The 17,096-nt window shown below is 42.8% G+C and overlaps 1 protein-coding gene across 1 annotated transcript in view; it reads left to right on the top strand.

The window, feature by feature from the left end:
* Positions 1 to 17,096, top strand: part of DCC (DCC netrin 1 receptor) — a 927,153-nt gene that overhangs the window by 359,396 nt on the left and 550,661 nt on the right. Inside the window, exons 6-7 of the mRNA XM_070736918.1 lie at positions 4,130 to 4,284; positions 15,535 to 15,655. Coding sequence (XP_070593019.1) covers positions 4,130 to 4,284; positions 15,535 to 15,655 — 276 coding nt within the window. The remainder of the gene's footprint in view (positions 1 to 4,129; positions 4,285 to 15,534; positions 15,656 to 17,096) is intronic.

Raw genomic sequence — 17,096 nt, 5'->3', positions numbered from 1 at the left:
TGTGAGATTGCCAGAGCAGAAGCTACGTAGGATCAGGTAAACAACTCTAGAAGCCTTTTTGGCGATATTGTTGCAGTGGGCTTTAGCACTTAGGTCATTTGATATTAGTATTCCAAGGTCTTTTACTGAGTGTGGGTTGGCTGTGAGAATTTGTTTATTCAGTTTATATATGATGTTTGGATTCTCTTCTGCAAACCAATGACCCTCTGGGTGAAGAAATATTCCACTTTATTTGCCCTCACTTTCTTACCTATGAGCTATAGGGAGTGTCCCCTGGTCCTAGTATTGTAGAGATTTTTTCTCTATTCACCTTTTCTTACCCATGCATGATTTTATACACTTTGATCAAGTCACCTCTTAAACACCGTCTTTCAAGGCTGAAGAGACCAAGGTGTTACAACATGGTTTCATAAGGGAGCTGCTCCATGGTGCTTCATAGGATCACAAGACTTAATGACTAAACAACAAAATCCTTTTAGGATTGAGAGACTATGACTGATTTGATTTTTGTGCCTAAGGCGGGGTTAGTATGTATAGTCTCCCAGTTTGGGGCCTGATGCTTTAACCAGGGATAGGAACAATAAAGGGACCATAGTTCCCCAAGTCTGCTTTAACCACTACCCCAAACCGACTCTTTCGATATCAATAAGTGTAAAGTAAATATCATGAACTATAGGTCTGAAAATTTTGCAACTCGGAGAACACAGTTATACAGGCATATTCTATTAGATAATTCCTCCTTGTATTGATACAACTGTAAAAACCGTATTATTCAGACATTACGCATGGCTGCTTCAGAAACACAATTGCATTTTCCATGTCAAAAAACAAGCCATGGATGCTATCCTGAAAATTAAAAATCTAATCTGGCTTTCTTGCAGCTATGAATATTCAGAATAATGAATATTATTCCCCTGTTGAAAGCTGACGAACAGGACAGATTCCCCCCCACCTCCCATTCTTTTTTGATGATAGAAAAACTCATTAGAAATGTGATGTTATTAGCAGTTTCCCTTGAATTGCAAATTTCTATCATACTATAACTAGTATTATGATAATGATGAAATTAAATTAAATTAGCATATCACATACTATACAGGAAAAGTGTTAATACATTATAGTAATACAAGACAACAGATAATTGCCATCTTAATAATAATTTGTCCTCTGAAAAGATCATTTGGCTTACATCTTCTTCCTACAGACTTGGAAAATTGTTGCTCATACTAGTTTATTTTGTAAAGCCAATCACAGGTTAAGTAAAAGACTATCTATTATAATACTGCGGAATCGGACGGTATATTTTTATTTATTTATTGACTTATTTATTTATATCTTGCCTTTATTACTTTTATAAATAACTCGAGGTGGTGAACATATCTAATGTTCCTTCCTTCTCCTATTTTTCCCCCTATAATAAGGTAGTTTGGGCCAAGAGAGAATGACTGGTCCAAAGTCACCCACTCTACATGGGGCTACCTTTGAAAAGTGTTCGGAAACTTCAGATCGTGCAGAATGCAGCTGCGAGAGCAATTATGGGCTTCTCTATGCCCATATTACTCCAACACTCCGCAGTCTGCATTGGTTGCCGATAAGTTTCCGGTCACAATTCAAAGTGTTGGTTATGACCTATAAAGCCCTTCATGGCACTGGACCAGAATATCTTCGGGACCGCCTTCTGCCGCACGAATCCCAGTGATCGGTTAGGTCCCACAGAGTCGGCCTTCTTCGGGTCCCATCAACTAAACAATGTCGTCTGGCGGGACCCAGGGGAAGAGCCTTCTCTGTGGTGGCTCCGACCCTCTGGAACCAGTTCCCCCCTGAGATTAGGATTGCCCCCACCCTCCTTGCCTTTCATAAACTCCTTAAAACCCACCTCTGCCGTCAGGCATTGGGGGACTAAAACATCTCCCCCTTGCCCATGTTGTTTTGCTGTTTGATTGATTGTGTGCTTGTTTTTTATATATATTGGGATTGCTTTATGAATTTCTTAACTTAAAATTGTAATTGGATTGGTGGGCATTCGATTTGTCACTATGTACTGTTTTTTGCTATTGTTGTGAGCCGCCCCAAGTCTGCGGAGAGGGGCGGCATATAAATCTAATCTAATCTAATCTAATCTAATCTAATCTAATCTAATCTAATCTAATCTAATCTAATCTAATCTAATCTAATCTAATCTAATCTAATCTAATCTAATCTAATCTAATCTAATCTAATCTAATCTAATCTAATCTAATCTAATCTAATCTAATCTAATCTAATCTAATCTAATCTAATCTAATCTAATCTAATCCAATCCAATCCAATCCAATCCAATCCAATCCAATCCAATCCAATCTAATCTAATCTAATCTAATCTAATCATCTCCCAGCCAGTTTTCGTATTTAAGGTGAGACTAGAACTCACAGCCTCTTGCTGATTGGTTCAAAGCCAAACAATCAGTTTGAATGTCTAAAGTGGAACTAGAACAATTGTTGTCCTGTTTGCCTAAAATTACCCAGACAGCTTTCGTGCCGAAAGTGGAATTATAAATCATCTTCTCCTGGTGTTTGGCCCAGAGTTACCTAGCTAGCTTTTTTGCTTAAGACAGGACTGGAACTCATAGTCTTCTGGTTATTAAGCCAACATCTTAACCATCAGTGAAGGACTGCTGTCTTCGGCACTACTGATGCGCCCTCCGAGGCCGTCATGGGTACATGCACATTGGTGGGTGCGTACACACCCATCGGCACGAGATTTGGCTTCTGTACATGCGCAGCAAGCAAGATTTCACATGAGGACACACGAGAGAGTGAGATTTCAGTGATTTCCATGATATTTTTGCTTCTACGCATGCGCAGAAGGAAAAAAATGGGTGAAAATCGCCAAACTCTTGCTTGCACGAGTTTATTCACGGAATATTTCAATTGCTGTACATGCACAGAAGCCAAATCTCATGTGGACGTGCGTCACGGATGGGCAGCTGAATGCACATCCCAAAAAGCACTGGGGTGGCGCAGAAGGTAGAGTGCAGCACTGAAGGCCACTAAAGCTTACTGTAGATCTGTAGGTCAGTGGTTCAAATCTCATCACCGGCTCAAGGTTGACTCATCCTTCCATCCTTCCGAGGTGCGTAAAATGAGGACCCGGATTGTGGGGGCAATAGGATGGCTCTGTTAAAAAGTGCTATTGCTAACATGTTGTAAGATGCCCTGAGTCTAAGGAGAAGGACGGTATTAAAAAGTTGAACAAATAAAATAAATAAATAAAAAATTGCTATCGGAATACCCGTTCAATTTTGTCAATATCTTTTTGTAGGTGAGGTCTCCAGAACTGAGACCACATTTGGAATACTGTGTTCAGTTCTGGAGACCTCACCTAAAAAGGTATAGACAAAATTGAATGGGTCCAAAGACGGGCTACAAGAATGGTGGAAGGTCTTGAGCATAAAATGTATCAGGAAAGACTTAATGAACTCAATCTGTATAGTCTGGAGGACAGAAGGAAAAGGGGGGACATGATCGAAACATTGAAATATGTTAAAGGGTTAAATAAGGTTCAGGAGGGAAGTGTTTTTAATAGGAAAGTGAACACAAGAACAAGGGGACACAATCTGAAGTTAGTTGGGGGAAAGATCAAAAGCAACGTGAGAAAATATTATTTCACTGAAAGAGTAGTAGATCCTTGGAACAAACTTCCAGCAGATGTGGTTGGTAAATCCACAGTAACTGAATTTAAACATGCCTGGGATAAACATATATCCATTGTAAGATAAAATACAGGAAATAGTATAAGGGCAGACTAGATGGACCATGAGGTCTTTTTCTGCCGTCAGACTTCTATGTTTCTATGTTTCTATTGCCATCCTCAGAACACTATCAATACACTTAATTAGAATTTTAAAGATTGTTTTTAATGTATTAATTGGATTGCTATTATTCTTGCCGTCAGTTTTCTATGTTTCTATGAATATAGCACCTTACCGTTCCGGTAGCGGGCCATCACCGGTAACCATGCAAGTTTGATCTACTGACTAGGTTTTGTCTGACAGCTGAGGATTTGTCACAGATAAATAATTGCAAATCAATATTCCGATAACAGCTTTCATTCCCGCCTTCTGATCTTTCTCTCTCTTTCTTCTTGCAGTTCCTCCGTGGTTTATCACTCACCCTTCAAATCTCTATGCCTATGAAAGTATGGACATCGAGTTTGAATGTGCTGTCTCCGGCAAACCAGCCCCTACCGTACAGTGGATCAAGAATGGAGAAGTTGTCATCCCTAGTGATTATTTTCAGATAGTGGTAATTATCAGTGCTTGTTTCTTGCACCTTGTGAAACCAGTTCAACCTACATTGTAAAATGGTTCCAGCAAATCTGTTGTTGGGGATTTTTTTAATGGTAATATACAGTGAAGGGCTGCAAAAATTTTTACTACCACATTGTGGGCGTGGTTTATTTTGTGGGTGTGGCTTGACAGCCATGTGATTGGGGTGTGGCTTAACTTATTATTATTATTATTATTATTATTATTATTATTATTATTATTTATTGGATTTGTATGCCGCCCCTCTCCGAAGACTCGCGGTGGTTAACAGCAATAATAAGATAGCATACAATAATAATCCAATACTAAAAATGATTAAAAACCCATTATTATAAAAACCAATCATACATACAAACATACCATGCATAAAATTGTAAAAGCCTAGGGGGAAAGAGTATCTCAATTCCCCCATGCCTGGTGGCAGAGGTGGGTTTTAAGTAGCTTACGAAAGGCAAGGAGGGTGGGGGCAATTCTAATCTCTGGGGGGAGTTGGTTCCAGAGGGCCGGGGCCGCCACAGAGAAGGCCATGTGACTGGCTTAAAGGTGGCCAACTTGACCTCACTCACTTCAAAAGTTTGTGTTAGAGAGCCTGTCCTGTCCTCACCTCAAAGAGATACAATTTCCCTATCTATTTACTATTACTGGTCATTCAAAACATATTATTTAATCCCATGTATATATGCCATATATGTACATACATATTACACACTGGTACACAAAAAATATACATTATCTGCTATATAAACTGTATGTGTATGTACACACACACACACATACACAGCTCTTCTAAAATTATACACATCCAACCCCATTTACTTCAATAGGAAAGACATATGCAGAGCCCAGTAGGGGAAAAAAGAAAAAAAAAGTGTTGTTTTCTACTGGTTCTCTATACCTGACCGTACCCATAGGAACCCATCACTGGTAATATAGCAAAGTGGGCTTTCAAAGTTATCACTTAGCTAATAATGTAATAAGGTACATAGATTAAATGATTGCTTTGAAAGTAAGAATGGAGAGGTAAAAGGTGAAAGACATTTCCACCATAACCCTCTGTAATTTCGCCCTACACTCTTGCTCTTTTCTACCTGTAATAGCTGGGGAGGGTGTTTCCCCTCTATATGATTGATTTCAATTAGCCATTATCTATTGGGAGTGATGATATCATAACACTATGCAATAGTTTAGCTAGATTTATAGACCAAATCAGATCTACTAGAAGGCATTCTTTCCGGTGCAGGTTAAGTGAGAGATCTTGACCCAATCAAGAACATTTCAGTACTCCTTGGAAAACAATTCTGTCAATTTTAAGTGCTAGATGGGAAATTTGAGTAATTTTCTGCTCTGCAGCATTATCTTTATTTTAATAACATAGTCTTGACTTTACAGCAGCATAAGCAAATAAGAGTCATCATATTTGTTTAAACAAATATACATTTTATTAAAGTTCTAGCATCGTGATGAGGGGAAATACATATGAATAGATATCTATATATTTATCTCATTCAATGTTTTCAGGAGAAAATTAACATTCAGGCTCTTCTGGTTTTGTAATACAGTGTTCCCTCGCTTTTCGCGGGGGATGCGTTCCGAGACTGCCCGCGAAAGTCGAATTTCCGCGAAGTAGAGATGCGGAAGTAAATACACTATTTTTGGCTATGAACAGTATCACAAGCCTTCCCTTACCACTTTAAACCCCTAAAGTGCAATTTCCCATTCCCTTAGCAACCATTTAGATCATTACTCACCATGTTTATTTATTAAAGTTTATTAAAAAAATATTTATTAAAGTTGGATGAAAGTTTGGCGACATGACATCATCGGGCGGGAAAAACCGTGGTATAGGGAAAAAACCCGCAAAGTATTTTTTAATGAATATTTTTGAAAAACCGTGGTATAGACTTTTCGCGAAGTTCGAGCCCGCGAAAATCGAGGGAACACTGTACCTCTTTTGTTCTATAATTAGGAATCTCACATGCTGAAAATGTTAAGATGTAAAGTATTAATAATGTTTAAATTTATTTATTTATTTGTATTTTGTTTGTTTGTTTATTTATTTATTTGTATTTATTTATTTATTTATTTATTCATTCATTTATTTGTTTATTTGTTTGTTTGTTTGTTGCATTTGTATGCCGCTCACTGCAAACTGGACTATGAGCGGCTAACAATTACCTTCTTCTCCGTACTGAAGGAGCGGGTCCAGCAGTCACATGGGTTGCTCATGTCCAATCCGGTGGAACTGAGCCTAGTATTAAAAAAGCTTGCCGGATCCGCCCCTTCCCCAGAATTCGCTCAGTTCGCATATCCTGCGGTTGTATGTGATAGCTCGTTCAACATTCTAACACCTTCCCTTCGATCTTTCCTTCAAAAAAGTAGTAAGATTTATTGTCTTTATTTTATTACTTGCACTATTTGCGCCAGCCGTTTTAAAAAGGAAAAAAAGTAAAGGGCGGCTAGGCTTTTTTACTTGGGAGAAGTTGCGGTTTCGTTTTCCCCCGGCGGTTTTGCCGGTTACGATTCCTGCGGCCGCTTGTGGATTCTTCTAATCCCTTGGCCTGGAGGTCCTGGTGCAAGTATTTATCATTGGATTATTGCTTATTTATTGTATAAAAATATATTTAAGGGCTTATAAAATACCTCCTGCGGAGTGGGACGCCTCTAGTCTCCTGGACTTAGTCGATCGCTTTTCCCTTAAGAAATTCTACGAAGCGATTTTTTGGCGCGAAGGCCTTCGCGCCCTTTCTTAAAATATCTAGGCCTCTCGTGTTGGCCTTCTGCCAGCCGCGTAGGCCTCAGTCCACCGCGTGGATCCGGGAGCGGGCCTTGGGGGTCCCAGGCTAAATTCTCCACCGGCCTAGCCTCCAACCAGAGTGCCTTGGTTTTACTTAATTGCAAAGTTTAGGGAGGCTGGCCCCGCTGGATTTGGGGGCACGAACTCTGGGTTTGCCCAGATTGTCCTCACGTTTCAGCAGCTTCGAGGCCTCGAAGCAGGATCCATTCCTCTTGGGAAGTCCTTGAAATCTTCTCCTTATAATTTAGTTATTGGCTCAGCCTTGTCTTCTGTTAATTGTCAGACTATGGCTACTTTTCCCAAGAGAGGCACAACTAAAGGTCCCAGAGAGGCCAGGCCTACAGGCGATGAGATTACTAGTATCCCCCAGGCCTCTTCCTCCTCTTCTCCAGGGGCCCGCCCCTCGACCAAGGTCACCAGGGCCGAGAAGAGAAGGGACCTAGCCCTACAAAAGATTCATGATAAATCAGCAAAACGTTTGAAAGTGCAGGCCCAAGTAATCAGTAGTCAAGACCCTCCAGAGGCCTCTAGTCTGCCTCCTTCTGGGGTCCCTGTGTTATCTCTGGATGAGCCAAACCTAGACAGACCCCAACCTAACCTATGGGGCATAGGTCCAGAGGAACCAGATATTATGGAAGATTCCCCCCAGCCAGGATCCTCCCAGGCCTTTAGGAATTCTTCTGCCATTCCTGCTGATATTTCCAGTTTACCTCCTGAGTTCCAATCTATTTTTGCTGTGTTGTCCAAAGCCATTGATGCCAAACTCTCCTCCATCAATGAGCTTCCTTTACCTCTTCCTCCTTCTCGTTCCTCCCGCCCCTTGGGTTCTTCCCCAGCGGTCAGAGCTCCTATTCAGGATGACTCAGAGTCCTCCCAAGATGAATATGAGGATGTAGAGGAGGATGAAGACCCTTTCCAGGGCCTATCAGAGGATGAGGAATCCCAAATAAAGGTCCCTCCTCCTATTACTATTTTCCCTTCTCAACTATTCAAATCTCTCCTCCTCAAAGCTAGAATTTCTACGGGATTAGCGGCCCAGGAGAAACAAGCCTCCACTTCCACTGATCCCCCGGAGGAGAATTTACCTTACTTCACAGAGGAACAGGAGGATAACGAGGTAATCCCTATGCCTAAATTATTTAAAGATGCCTTACTTAAACAGTGGGATTTTCCAGCCTCTGGCCTTAATCCCTCTACCAAGGACAGAAAGTTGTATAAACTCTCCTCTTCCTATGAAGAGCTTCTATCTTTTCCCAAACCAGATGAACCTGTCAAAATTCTTCACTCGGCAGCAGCTGTGCCAGGCGAGGCGGAGGAAGTCCTCCGTCCAGAGGACAAGCGCATCGAGCAAATGCTCAAAAGAGGATTCTCCGCTGATTCCTGGGCCATTAAAAGTTCTGCAGCAGCCTCCTTCTTCTCCAGAGCCATGCTGCTGTGGCTTCGCCAACTTCAACAGCACATTCCTCCAGATGACTTGAGAGGTCAACAAGACTTCAACAAGGTCTTTGCAGCTGCCCAGTACGTGGCTGATGCCACCTTACAATCTACTAGATTTTCTGCTAAGTCTATTGCAGCCTCTACAACGGCAAGAAGACTCCTATGGATTCGCCCTTGGCAAGCGGGAGTTCGCCAAAAGTGGCAGTTATCCCAGGGCCCCTTAAAGCGCAACCTTCTCTTCGGTGATCTTCTGGATCCTCTCCTCACGGAGACCACAGACAAGAAGAAGGTCTTGGGTCCAACCACAAAAAAGGTTACTAAAACGCAGTCCTTTCGTCGCCCAGGGCGCCAGCAAGATCAAGCGGCTTCCTATCAGAGATCTCCAGGTCAGTATTCCCCCCGCTTTCGTTCCCAAGGTAGGAACTCCAGGGGTAGGGGTTTTCGTTTCCAAAGGGGAGCTGCCTCTAACAGGGCTTCAAAAAAACCTAGATGGTAACCTTTCCTCCATTCCCATAGGGGGTCGCCTAGCTCATTTCGCTGCAAATTGGCGTCTCACCTCCAAGGACCCTTGGGTCATTGACACTGTTCAAACAGGCCTTCTTTTAGAATTTATTTCTCCTCCCCCTAAACGTTTTATTTCCTGCCCTTCGCCCAGGTCATCCTCAGATTGTAACCGTATGGAGGAGGCCATTTCTCATCTATTGTCCATTAGAGCCATTCAGCCGGTCCCTTCCGGTCAGAAGGGCCTAGGTTTTTACTCCATCCTATTTATGGTTCCAAAGTCCTCCGGAGGTTGGAGAGCCATTTTGGATTTAAAGAAACTAAACCTATTCATCAAATATAGGAAGTTTAAAATGCACTCCTTGTCTTCTATTTTGGCCGCCATTCACTCGGGAGATTTCATGGTCTCCTTAGACCTCACTGAGGCCTACCTTCACATTCCTATAGCCAAATGCCACAGAAAATTTTTACGTTTTTCCTTTCAAGGCAGGCATTTCCAGTATAGGGCGATGCCATTTGGCCTTTCCTCGGCCCCTCGGGTCTTCACAAAGCTCTTGGGGTCCCTGGCGGCCTATATCCGGGCGTCTCCCATCCACATTTTATGTTATCTTGATGATATTTTAATTCATGGGAACTCCCTAGAGAGAGTGAAATCAGACCTTTCTGTCACCATGTCAGTCCTTCAGGACCATGGGTTTTCCATCAACTTTGAAAAAAGTCACCTCCAACCTTCCACTTCCATTCCTCACCTGGGAGCCATTATTGATTCAAAATCTTCCCAGGTTTTTCTCTCTCCCGAGAGAAAACTCAGTATTGTGGAGTTAATTTCTAACATTTTATCTAATCCTTCAGTATCCATAGTTACTCTATCTTCCCTTTTGGGGAAGATGGTGTCATGCATAGGCATCATTCCCTGGGCTCGCCTTCATGCTAGGGAACTCCAGTGGCTTCTGTTGCCTTTCAGAGATCGGGGCACAGCAACTCAAATCGACGCATCGTCATTCCACTGAGTGTTCGCAGATCCTTCAAGTGGTGGAAGTCTCCGGCCATGGACAGAGGATCCCCGTTCAGGTGCCCGGATCAATTTGTCATCACCACAGATGCCAGTCTATCGGGATGGGGCGCCCACGCCCAGGGGATGATAGCCCAGGGCACGTGGTCCCCGGAGGAAGCTTCCAGGCCAATAAATTGGCTAGAGTTAAGAGCCGTCTCCCTGGCTCTGAAGCATTTCTCTCCTCGCATCCCCAACCGGCACGTTCTCATTCTCACCGACAACATTGCCACAAAAAGCCATATCTGCAGGCAAGGGGGCACGAGATCCAAGGCTCTCATGAGGGAGGCCCTCAAGCTGGGCCTTTGGGCGGAAAAACATCTCCAGTCGCTCCTAGCCGATCACATCTCGGGGAGTCTCAACATCCAGGCGGATTGGCTATCCCGAGCAACGATAGACCCAGGAGAGTGGAACCTCCATCAAGACCTGTTCCATCAAATCACCCTCAGATTCGGCCTACCAGTCCTGGATCTCTTCGCGACCAATGCGAACGCCCAACTCCCTCGCTTCTATTCCAGATTTCCATCCCCGGGAGCGGAAGCGATCAATGCCCTCCGGAGTCCATGGCCTCCAGGCCTACTCTATGCATTTCCTCCAATTCCAATCCTCCCGGACGTGATTCACAAGGTCCTCACCGAGAGGGCCCGAGTAATCTTAATCGCCCCTCATTGGCCCCGCCGGCCCTGGTTCGCAGATCTCCAACAGCTGTCCGTCCAGGACCCTTGGCGACTCCCCGTTTCGGGGGATATGCTGCGGCAGGGGGCCTCTTTCCATCCAGACCCGGAGTGGTTCCACCTCACCGCCTGGCTGTTATCAGGAGAGATTTAGAACTGCGTGGGCATGACCCCGATTCAGTGGAGGTCATTCTAAAGGCCAGAAGGGGCTCGACCAATCGAATCTACGACCACACGTGGTCCAAGTTTCACCAGTGGTGTCTTCAGGAAGGTCTCTCCCCTCTGTGCATCCCCATACACAGAATTATTTCCTTCCTTATGCAAGGTTTCCGTAAAGGACTCTCCACCAGCACCCTCCGGCGTCATCTGGCAGCCATTTCATCTGTCCTAGGGGGCCCCCGCAGACAGCCTCTCCGATCCTTCCCTGAAGTTCAGGAATTCCTCAAGGGCATAGCCAACCTCAGACCTTCCAAGGTCCACAGGTATCCATCCTGGGACTTGCCACGGGTTCTCCACTCCCTCACGCAGGCACCATACGAACCCCTAAAATTGGCGTCCCTCAGGTACCTATCCTTTAAGGTAGCCTTCCTGGTGGCTATTACCTCTGCCCGACGCATTTCGGAGCTGGCTGCCCTCTCAATCAGGCAGGATCTTTGTCAATTCCATCAGGACAAGGTAGTCTTGCGACTGGACCCCACCTTCTTACCCAAGGTCAGTTCCATGTTCCACAGATCTCAGGATATTGTCCTACCTTCCTTCTGCCTCCAACGAGACCATCCCTTGGCAATTAGATGGCACACCCTGGATCTCACCAGAGCGCTGAGAATATATATCCAACGCACAGGACCCTTTCGGAGGTCAGAAGCACTTTTTGTAGCCTATCATCCCAGAGTCATGGGGGCCAAAGTGTCTTCAACAGTAATAGGCCGTTGGATCAGAGGGACTATATCTAAGGCCTATGAGTCGGCCTCCCTCTCAGTTCCAAGGAACATCACTGCGCATTCCACCAGGAGCGCAGCCACCTCGGCCGCTTGGGCGACTCAAGCCCCGTTGGAGGAGGTCTGCAAAGCAGCCACTTGGGCCTCGCCAAATTCCTTCATCAGGCACTACAAAATTGATTCTTACGCTTCAGCGGACGCTGCCTTCGGCAGAAGGGTACTCCAATCCGTTATCTCACACGATAGCAAGCTAATCCCACCCTAGGGACCATCTATTGGGTATGTCCCATGTGACTGCTGGACCCGCTCCTTCAGTACGGAGAATAGGCGTTGATTGCTTACCTGAACGCCTCTTCTCGTACGGTGAGCGGGTACAGCAGTCACTTCCCGCCCTTGTATGTGTCTTCTTTACCTTTCTATCTTTTTCTTCCTCTAACAATGAGAGTTGAACACCACAGAGCTTCACAACTGAGCCTAGTCTATGGATTCGCGAATTCTGGGGAAGGGGCGGATCCGGCAAGCTTTTTTAATACTAGGCTCAGTTCCACCGGATTGGACATGAGCAACCCATGTGACTGCTGTACCCGCTCACCGTACGAGAAGAGGCGTTCAGGTAAGCAATCAACGCCTATTCTAGGTTTTCTTTTTTCTTTTTTGCAGACATCTTGAGCTAAGCCATAGTTGAGAGCAGAGGTCTTCAAACTTGGCAACTTTAAGACTTGTGAACTACAACTCCCCAAATTCTTCTGAAAACATTGAATTCTGGGAGTTGAAGTCCACAAGTCTTAAAGTTGCCAAGGTTGGGGACCCTTGGTTTAGAGATACCCATTATGGTAAAGCAAAACATTTAGAATAAAACAGCAGAGGTAGGTTCTACTTACCTTCCCCACCAGTTTGCATCGTGACGGAAGTGCACATTTTGCGCATATGTGTTCCTCCCTGGAAATTACCCTCTGTGCATGCACAGAAGCCTTTGCGTATGTGCAGAGGGATTTTTTTTTTAATCCGCAGAGACTGGAGGACCGTTTCAGAAGTGAGAACCACTGGTCATTGTTGCCAGTTTGGTGAGCGGCACAAAATTTTCGCTACTGCTTCTAAAAAACCTTTGGATTGTTGGAATAGGCAACAATCCACCACTGAGGCAGCACCATAAAACACCTGCTGATTTTAAAAAAGGCAAATACAGAAAATAAAAGTAATAAATATCACTATTGTCATCTTTATCATTTTTCTCAGGTGCTCACCAGGGTTCATTATAAATCATCTTTACCTCCCTAAGGAGAAACTTTGAGAGAAAACGTGCTCAAATCAACATTATTTCAGAAAATAAAGATATGGGACAGCTCAAGTCTTCATATAATTTCAATAAAGGTTACAATTAAAAAATAAAAACTAATACGAAGTCCAAAGTTGCATAGTTTATTTTTAAAAATAGACTCTGCAGAAAAAGAAAAACAGAGAAAAATATGGATGATTTCATCCTGACAAGTACAAACAATGATTAGTCCCTATTCTCTTAAAATACAGCGCATGCATGGATGGATGGATGAATGGATGATAGGATGGATAGGATAGATAGATAGATAGATAGATAGATAGATAGATAGAAAGAAAGAAAGAAAGAAAGAAAGATAGATAGATAGATAGATAGATAGATAGATAGATAGATAGAAAGATAGATAGATAGATAGATAGATAGAAAGATAGATAGATAGATAGATAGATAGATAGAAAGATAGATAGATAGATAGAAAGATAGATAGATAGATAGATAGAAAGATAGATAGATAGATAGATAGATAGATAGAAAGATAGATAGATAGATAGATAGATAGAAAGAAAGAAAGAAAGAAAGATAGATAGATAGATAGATAGATAGATAGATAGATAGATAGATAGATAGAAAGATAGATAGATAGATAGATAGAAAGATAGATAGATAAATAGATAGATAGATAGATAGATAGATAGAAAGATAGATAGATAGATAGATAGAAAGAAAGAAAGAAAGATAGATAGATAGATAGATAGATAGAAAGATAGAAAGAAAGATAGATAGATAGATAGATAGATAGAAAGAAAGAAAGATAGATAGATAGATAGATAGATAGATAGAAAGATAGATAGATAGATAGATAGAAAGAAAGAAAGATAGATAGATAGATAGATAGATAGATAGATAGAAAGATAGACAGACAGACAGACAGACAGACATACAGACAGACAGACAGACAGAAATGACTACTGAAATAATTTAATAACTGCAATTTATAATAACACAAAAAAGTTGTAAAATCAGATGTGGTTCACTTAGCCACCTTGCATAACAACAAAAAAATTATTCCCAGTTTTGTTTTTAAGTTACTATAGGGACTATACAGGTAGTCTTTGACTTACAACAGTTCATTTAGTGACCATCTGATGTTATATCAGCCCTGAAAAAAGCGACTTATGACCCTTTTTCACACACACTTGCTGCAGAATCCCAATGGCCAGATGATCAAAATTCAAACACTTGGTAGCTGGCTCACATTAATGACGGTTGCAGTGTCCTGGGGTGGGTCACATGATATACTTTTGTGGCTTTCTGACAAGCAAAGTCAATGGGGAAGCCAGATTCACTCAACATCTGTGTTATTAACTTAACAACTGCAGTGACTCTCTTAACACCTGTGGCAAGGAAGATCATGCCATAGCTGTGAAAATGCACTGAACAAATGTTTCCCATAGCAACATAAATTTGTGGTGTCCATTGTGGTCATAAGTCGAGGTCTATCTGTTCTCAAAACAAGTTGTTCCCAATGTGATCCCTTCCTTGTATTCACGGACTCCAGGTTAACTCTGCGGACTGCATTGATTGCTGATTGGTTTCCGGACACAATTCAAAGTGTTAGTGATGACCTATAAAGCCCTACATGGCATCGGACCAGATTACTTATGGGACCGCCTTCTGCCCCACGAATCCCAGTGACCGGTTAGGTCCTAAAGAGTTGGCCTTCTCTGGGTCCCGTCAGCTAGACAATGTCGTCTGGCGGGGCCCAGGGGAAGAGCCTTCTCTGTGGAGGCCCCGGTCCTCTGGAATCAGCTCCATCCAGAGATTCGCACTGCCCCCACCCTCCTTGCCTTTTGCAAGAGCCTCAAAACTCATTTATGTCGCCAGGCCTGGGGCAATTAGATCAAGCCCCCTTCCTCTGTTTATGAGATGCAATGTGTGGTTGTGAATGAATTGGCTGACTGATTTTAATATATATGGGATTTTAGCAGTAAGTTTTAATTAATTAGATTTGTTGTTGTGTTGTTTTTGTATCCTGTGAGCTGCCCCAAGTCTTCAGAGAAGGGCGGTATACAAATATTATTATTATTATTGTTGTTGTTGTTGTTGTTATTGTTATTGTTGTTGTTATTATTATTATTATTATTATTATTATTATTATTATTATTATTATTATTATGTCAGTACAACACAGCAAACAAGATCACTATGCTGGATTTCGTATTTAATCACCAGTCGGGAGCTTCCCAAGCACCTAGGACTGCATGATGTAGCGGCAAATTATGTTTACCGATCCCAGTAAAGCAGCCTTTTGCAATTGACAGATGGAGATTTTGTCAATTCTGATTGTTTTCAAATTATTATTATTATTATTATTATTATTATTATTATTATTATTATTATTATTATCATCATCATTATCATCATTGTTTATTTATTTATTTGTTAGATTTGTATGCTGCCAATAATAATAATAATAATAATAATAATAATAATAATAATAATAATAATAATAATAATAAACAAATAACCCTTTGTCTTGTTTCTCTCTCTCCTTAGGGAGGCAGCAATCTGCGGATTCTGGGCTTAGTAAAATCAGATGAAGGCTTCTACCAGTGTGTAGCTGAAAATGAAGCTGGGAATGCACAAACCAGTGCACAGCTAATCATCCCAGAACCTGGTAAGCTGCAAAGAATGCTCAGAACTTCCTGTTTCAATTTGTATGATTAATAGTGCTTTGAAATATGCAACCTTCGCTGACATGTGGCAGCATCCTTACTCATACGCTGGCTGGTTGCAATGACAGTGGTGGGTAATCACTCACGACACGCGTCAGCAGTTTCTACTTCAGGAGAGAGCCATTAGAATTGCCCTTAGAGGGAAGTGAGAAACCTCTGAGTTCATCAGAGCTAGGGAGTATGTTAGATAGATGTGTAAAGTATCTTCCTTGGGCAGAAATCCCATCTGGTTGGATAGAAACACATCTATATCTAAGTGGCACTTTTTAATTCTGCTGACTCCTAGGAGGAACTTCTCAGGAGCTTTATGTCAGCCACAAACAACTAGACCCATAAGCGCAGTGTTCAAACTAACTATTTTTTATTATAAAGGAGACCCTGAGGATTTTACTCTGCTCATTGACTAGTGTTGGGAGAACCGAACCTGCAAAGTTCGGGTTCGTACCAAACTTTGTGCGATTCGGTATACCGAACCCGACCCTGATTTTTTGCAAAAGTTCGGATTTGGGTTCAGGTTCGGGAGAGCGCCAGGAAGTGCCGCCGCCCAGCTGTCACCTTCCAAAACAGCCAGGGAGCTGTCAGCCAGTCGGGAGGCAAAAAAGGAGGTGGGGAATCCCACGAGGAGATTCCAGGGGCGGAGCTTTGACGTCACTGAGACGTCCTTCCTGGCCGGCTGAAACGGGGACTCCAGGAAGGACGTCTCAGTGACATCAAAGCTCCACCCCTGGAATCCCCTCGAGGGATTCCCCACCTCCTTTTGCACCTCCCAACCAGCCGACAGCTCCCTGGCTGTTCTGGGAAGCACCGCTGCCCAGCTGTCACCTTCAGAAACAGCCGGGGTGCTTCTCGGCGGTCTCCCGAACGCTGAACCCGGAAGTTCGGCAAAAGTTAGGGTTCAGGTTTGGGAGACTGCTGGGAAGCACCCCGGCTGTTCCGGAAGGTGACAGCTGGGCAGCGGCGCTTCCTGGCGCTTTCCTGAGCGCCGAACTCAAAAGTTTTTATATATATATATATATATATATATATATATATATATATATATATATATATATATATTTAAAAACTTTTTTAAAAATTTAGGTGCTGAACCCGAACTCGAACTTTGTTGGGTTCGCCCAACACTATTCCTGACTATAGGGGGCTATTCTCATCTCCATTTCAAAGTCAGCACCGTCTGAAGACATTTCCATGCTCATGTGGCCAACATGACATCACTGAGCATTGTTACCTTCCCATTGAAGTGGTACTAGCGGCGGGTTGCTCTTTTCTTGCTACCGGTACACTGCACATGCATCACAATGTTTCGCGCCCCCTCGCATGAGCACAAGCAAAAATATCCAAAAATTACATGAGTGAGAGCATCCCTTCACATAATTTTGCTTC

The sequence above is a fragment of the Erythrolamprus reginae genome, chromosome 2 (genome assembly GCF_031021105.1).
Source record: "Erythrolamprus reginae isolate rEryReg1 chromosome 2, rEryReg1.hap1, whole genome shotgun sequence".
NCBI classification, from domain to species: Eukaryota; Metazoa; Chordata; class Lepidosauria; order Squamata; family Dipsadidae; genus Erythrolamprus; species Erythrolamprus reginae.
The sequence above is the reverse complement of the archived record's forward strand: the minus strand, read 5'-3'. Positions and strand labels throughout refer to the sequence as shown.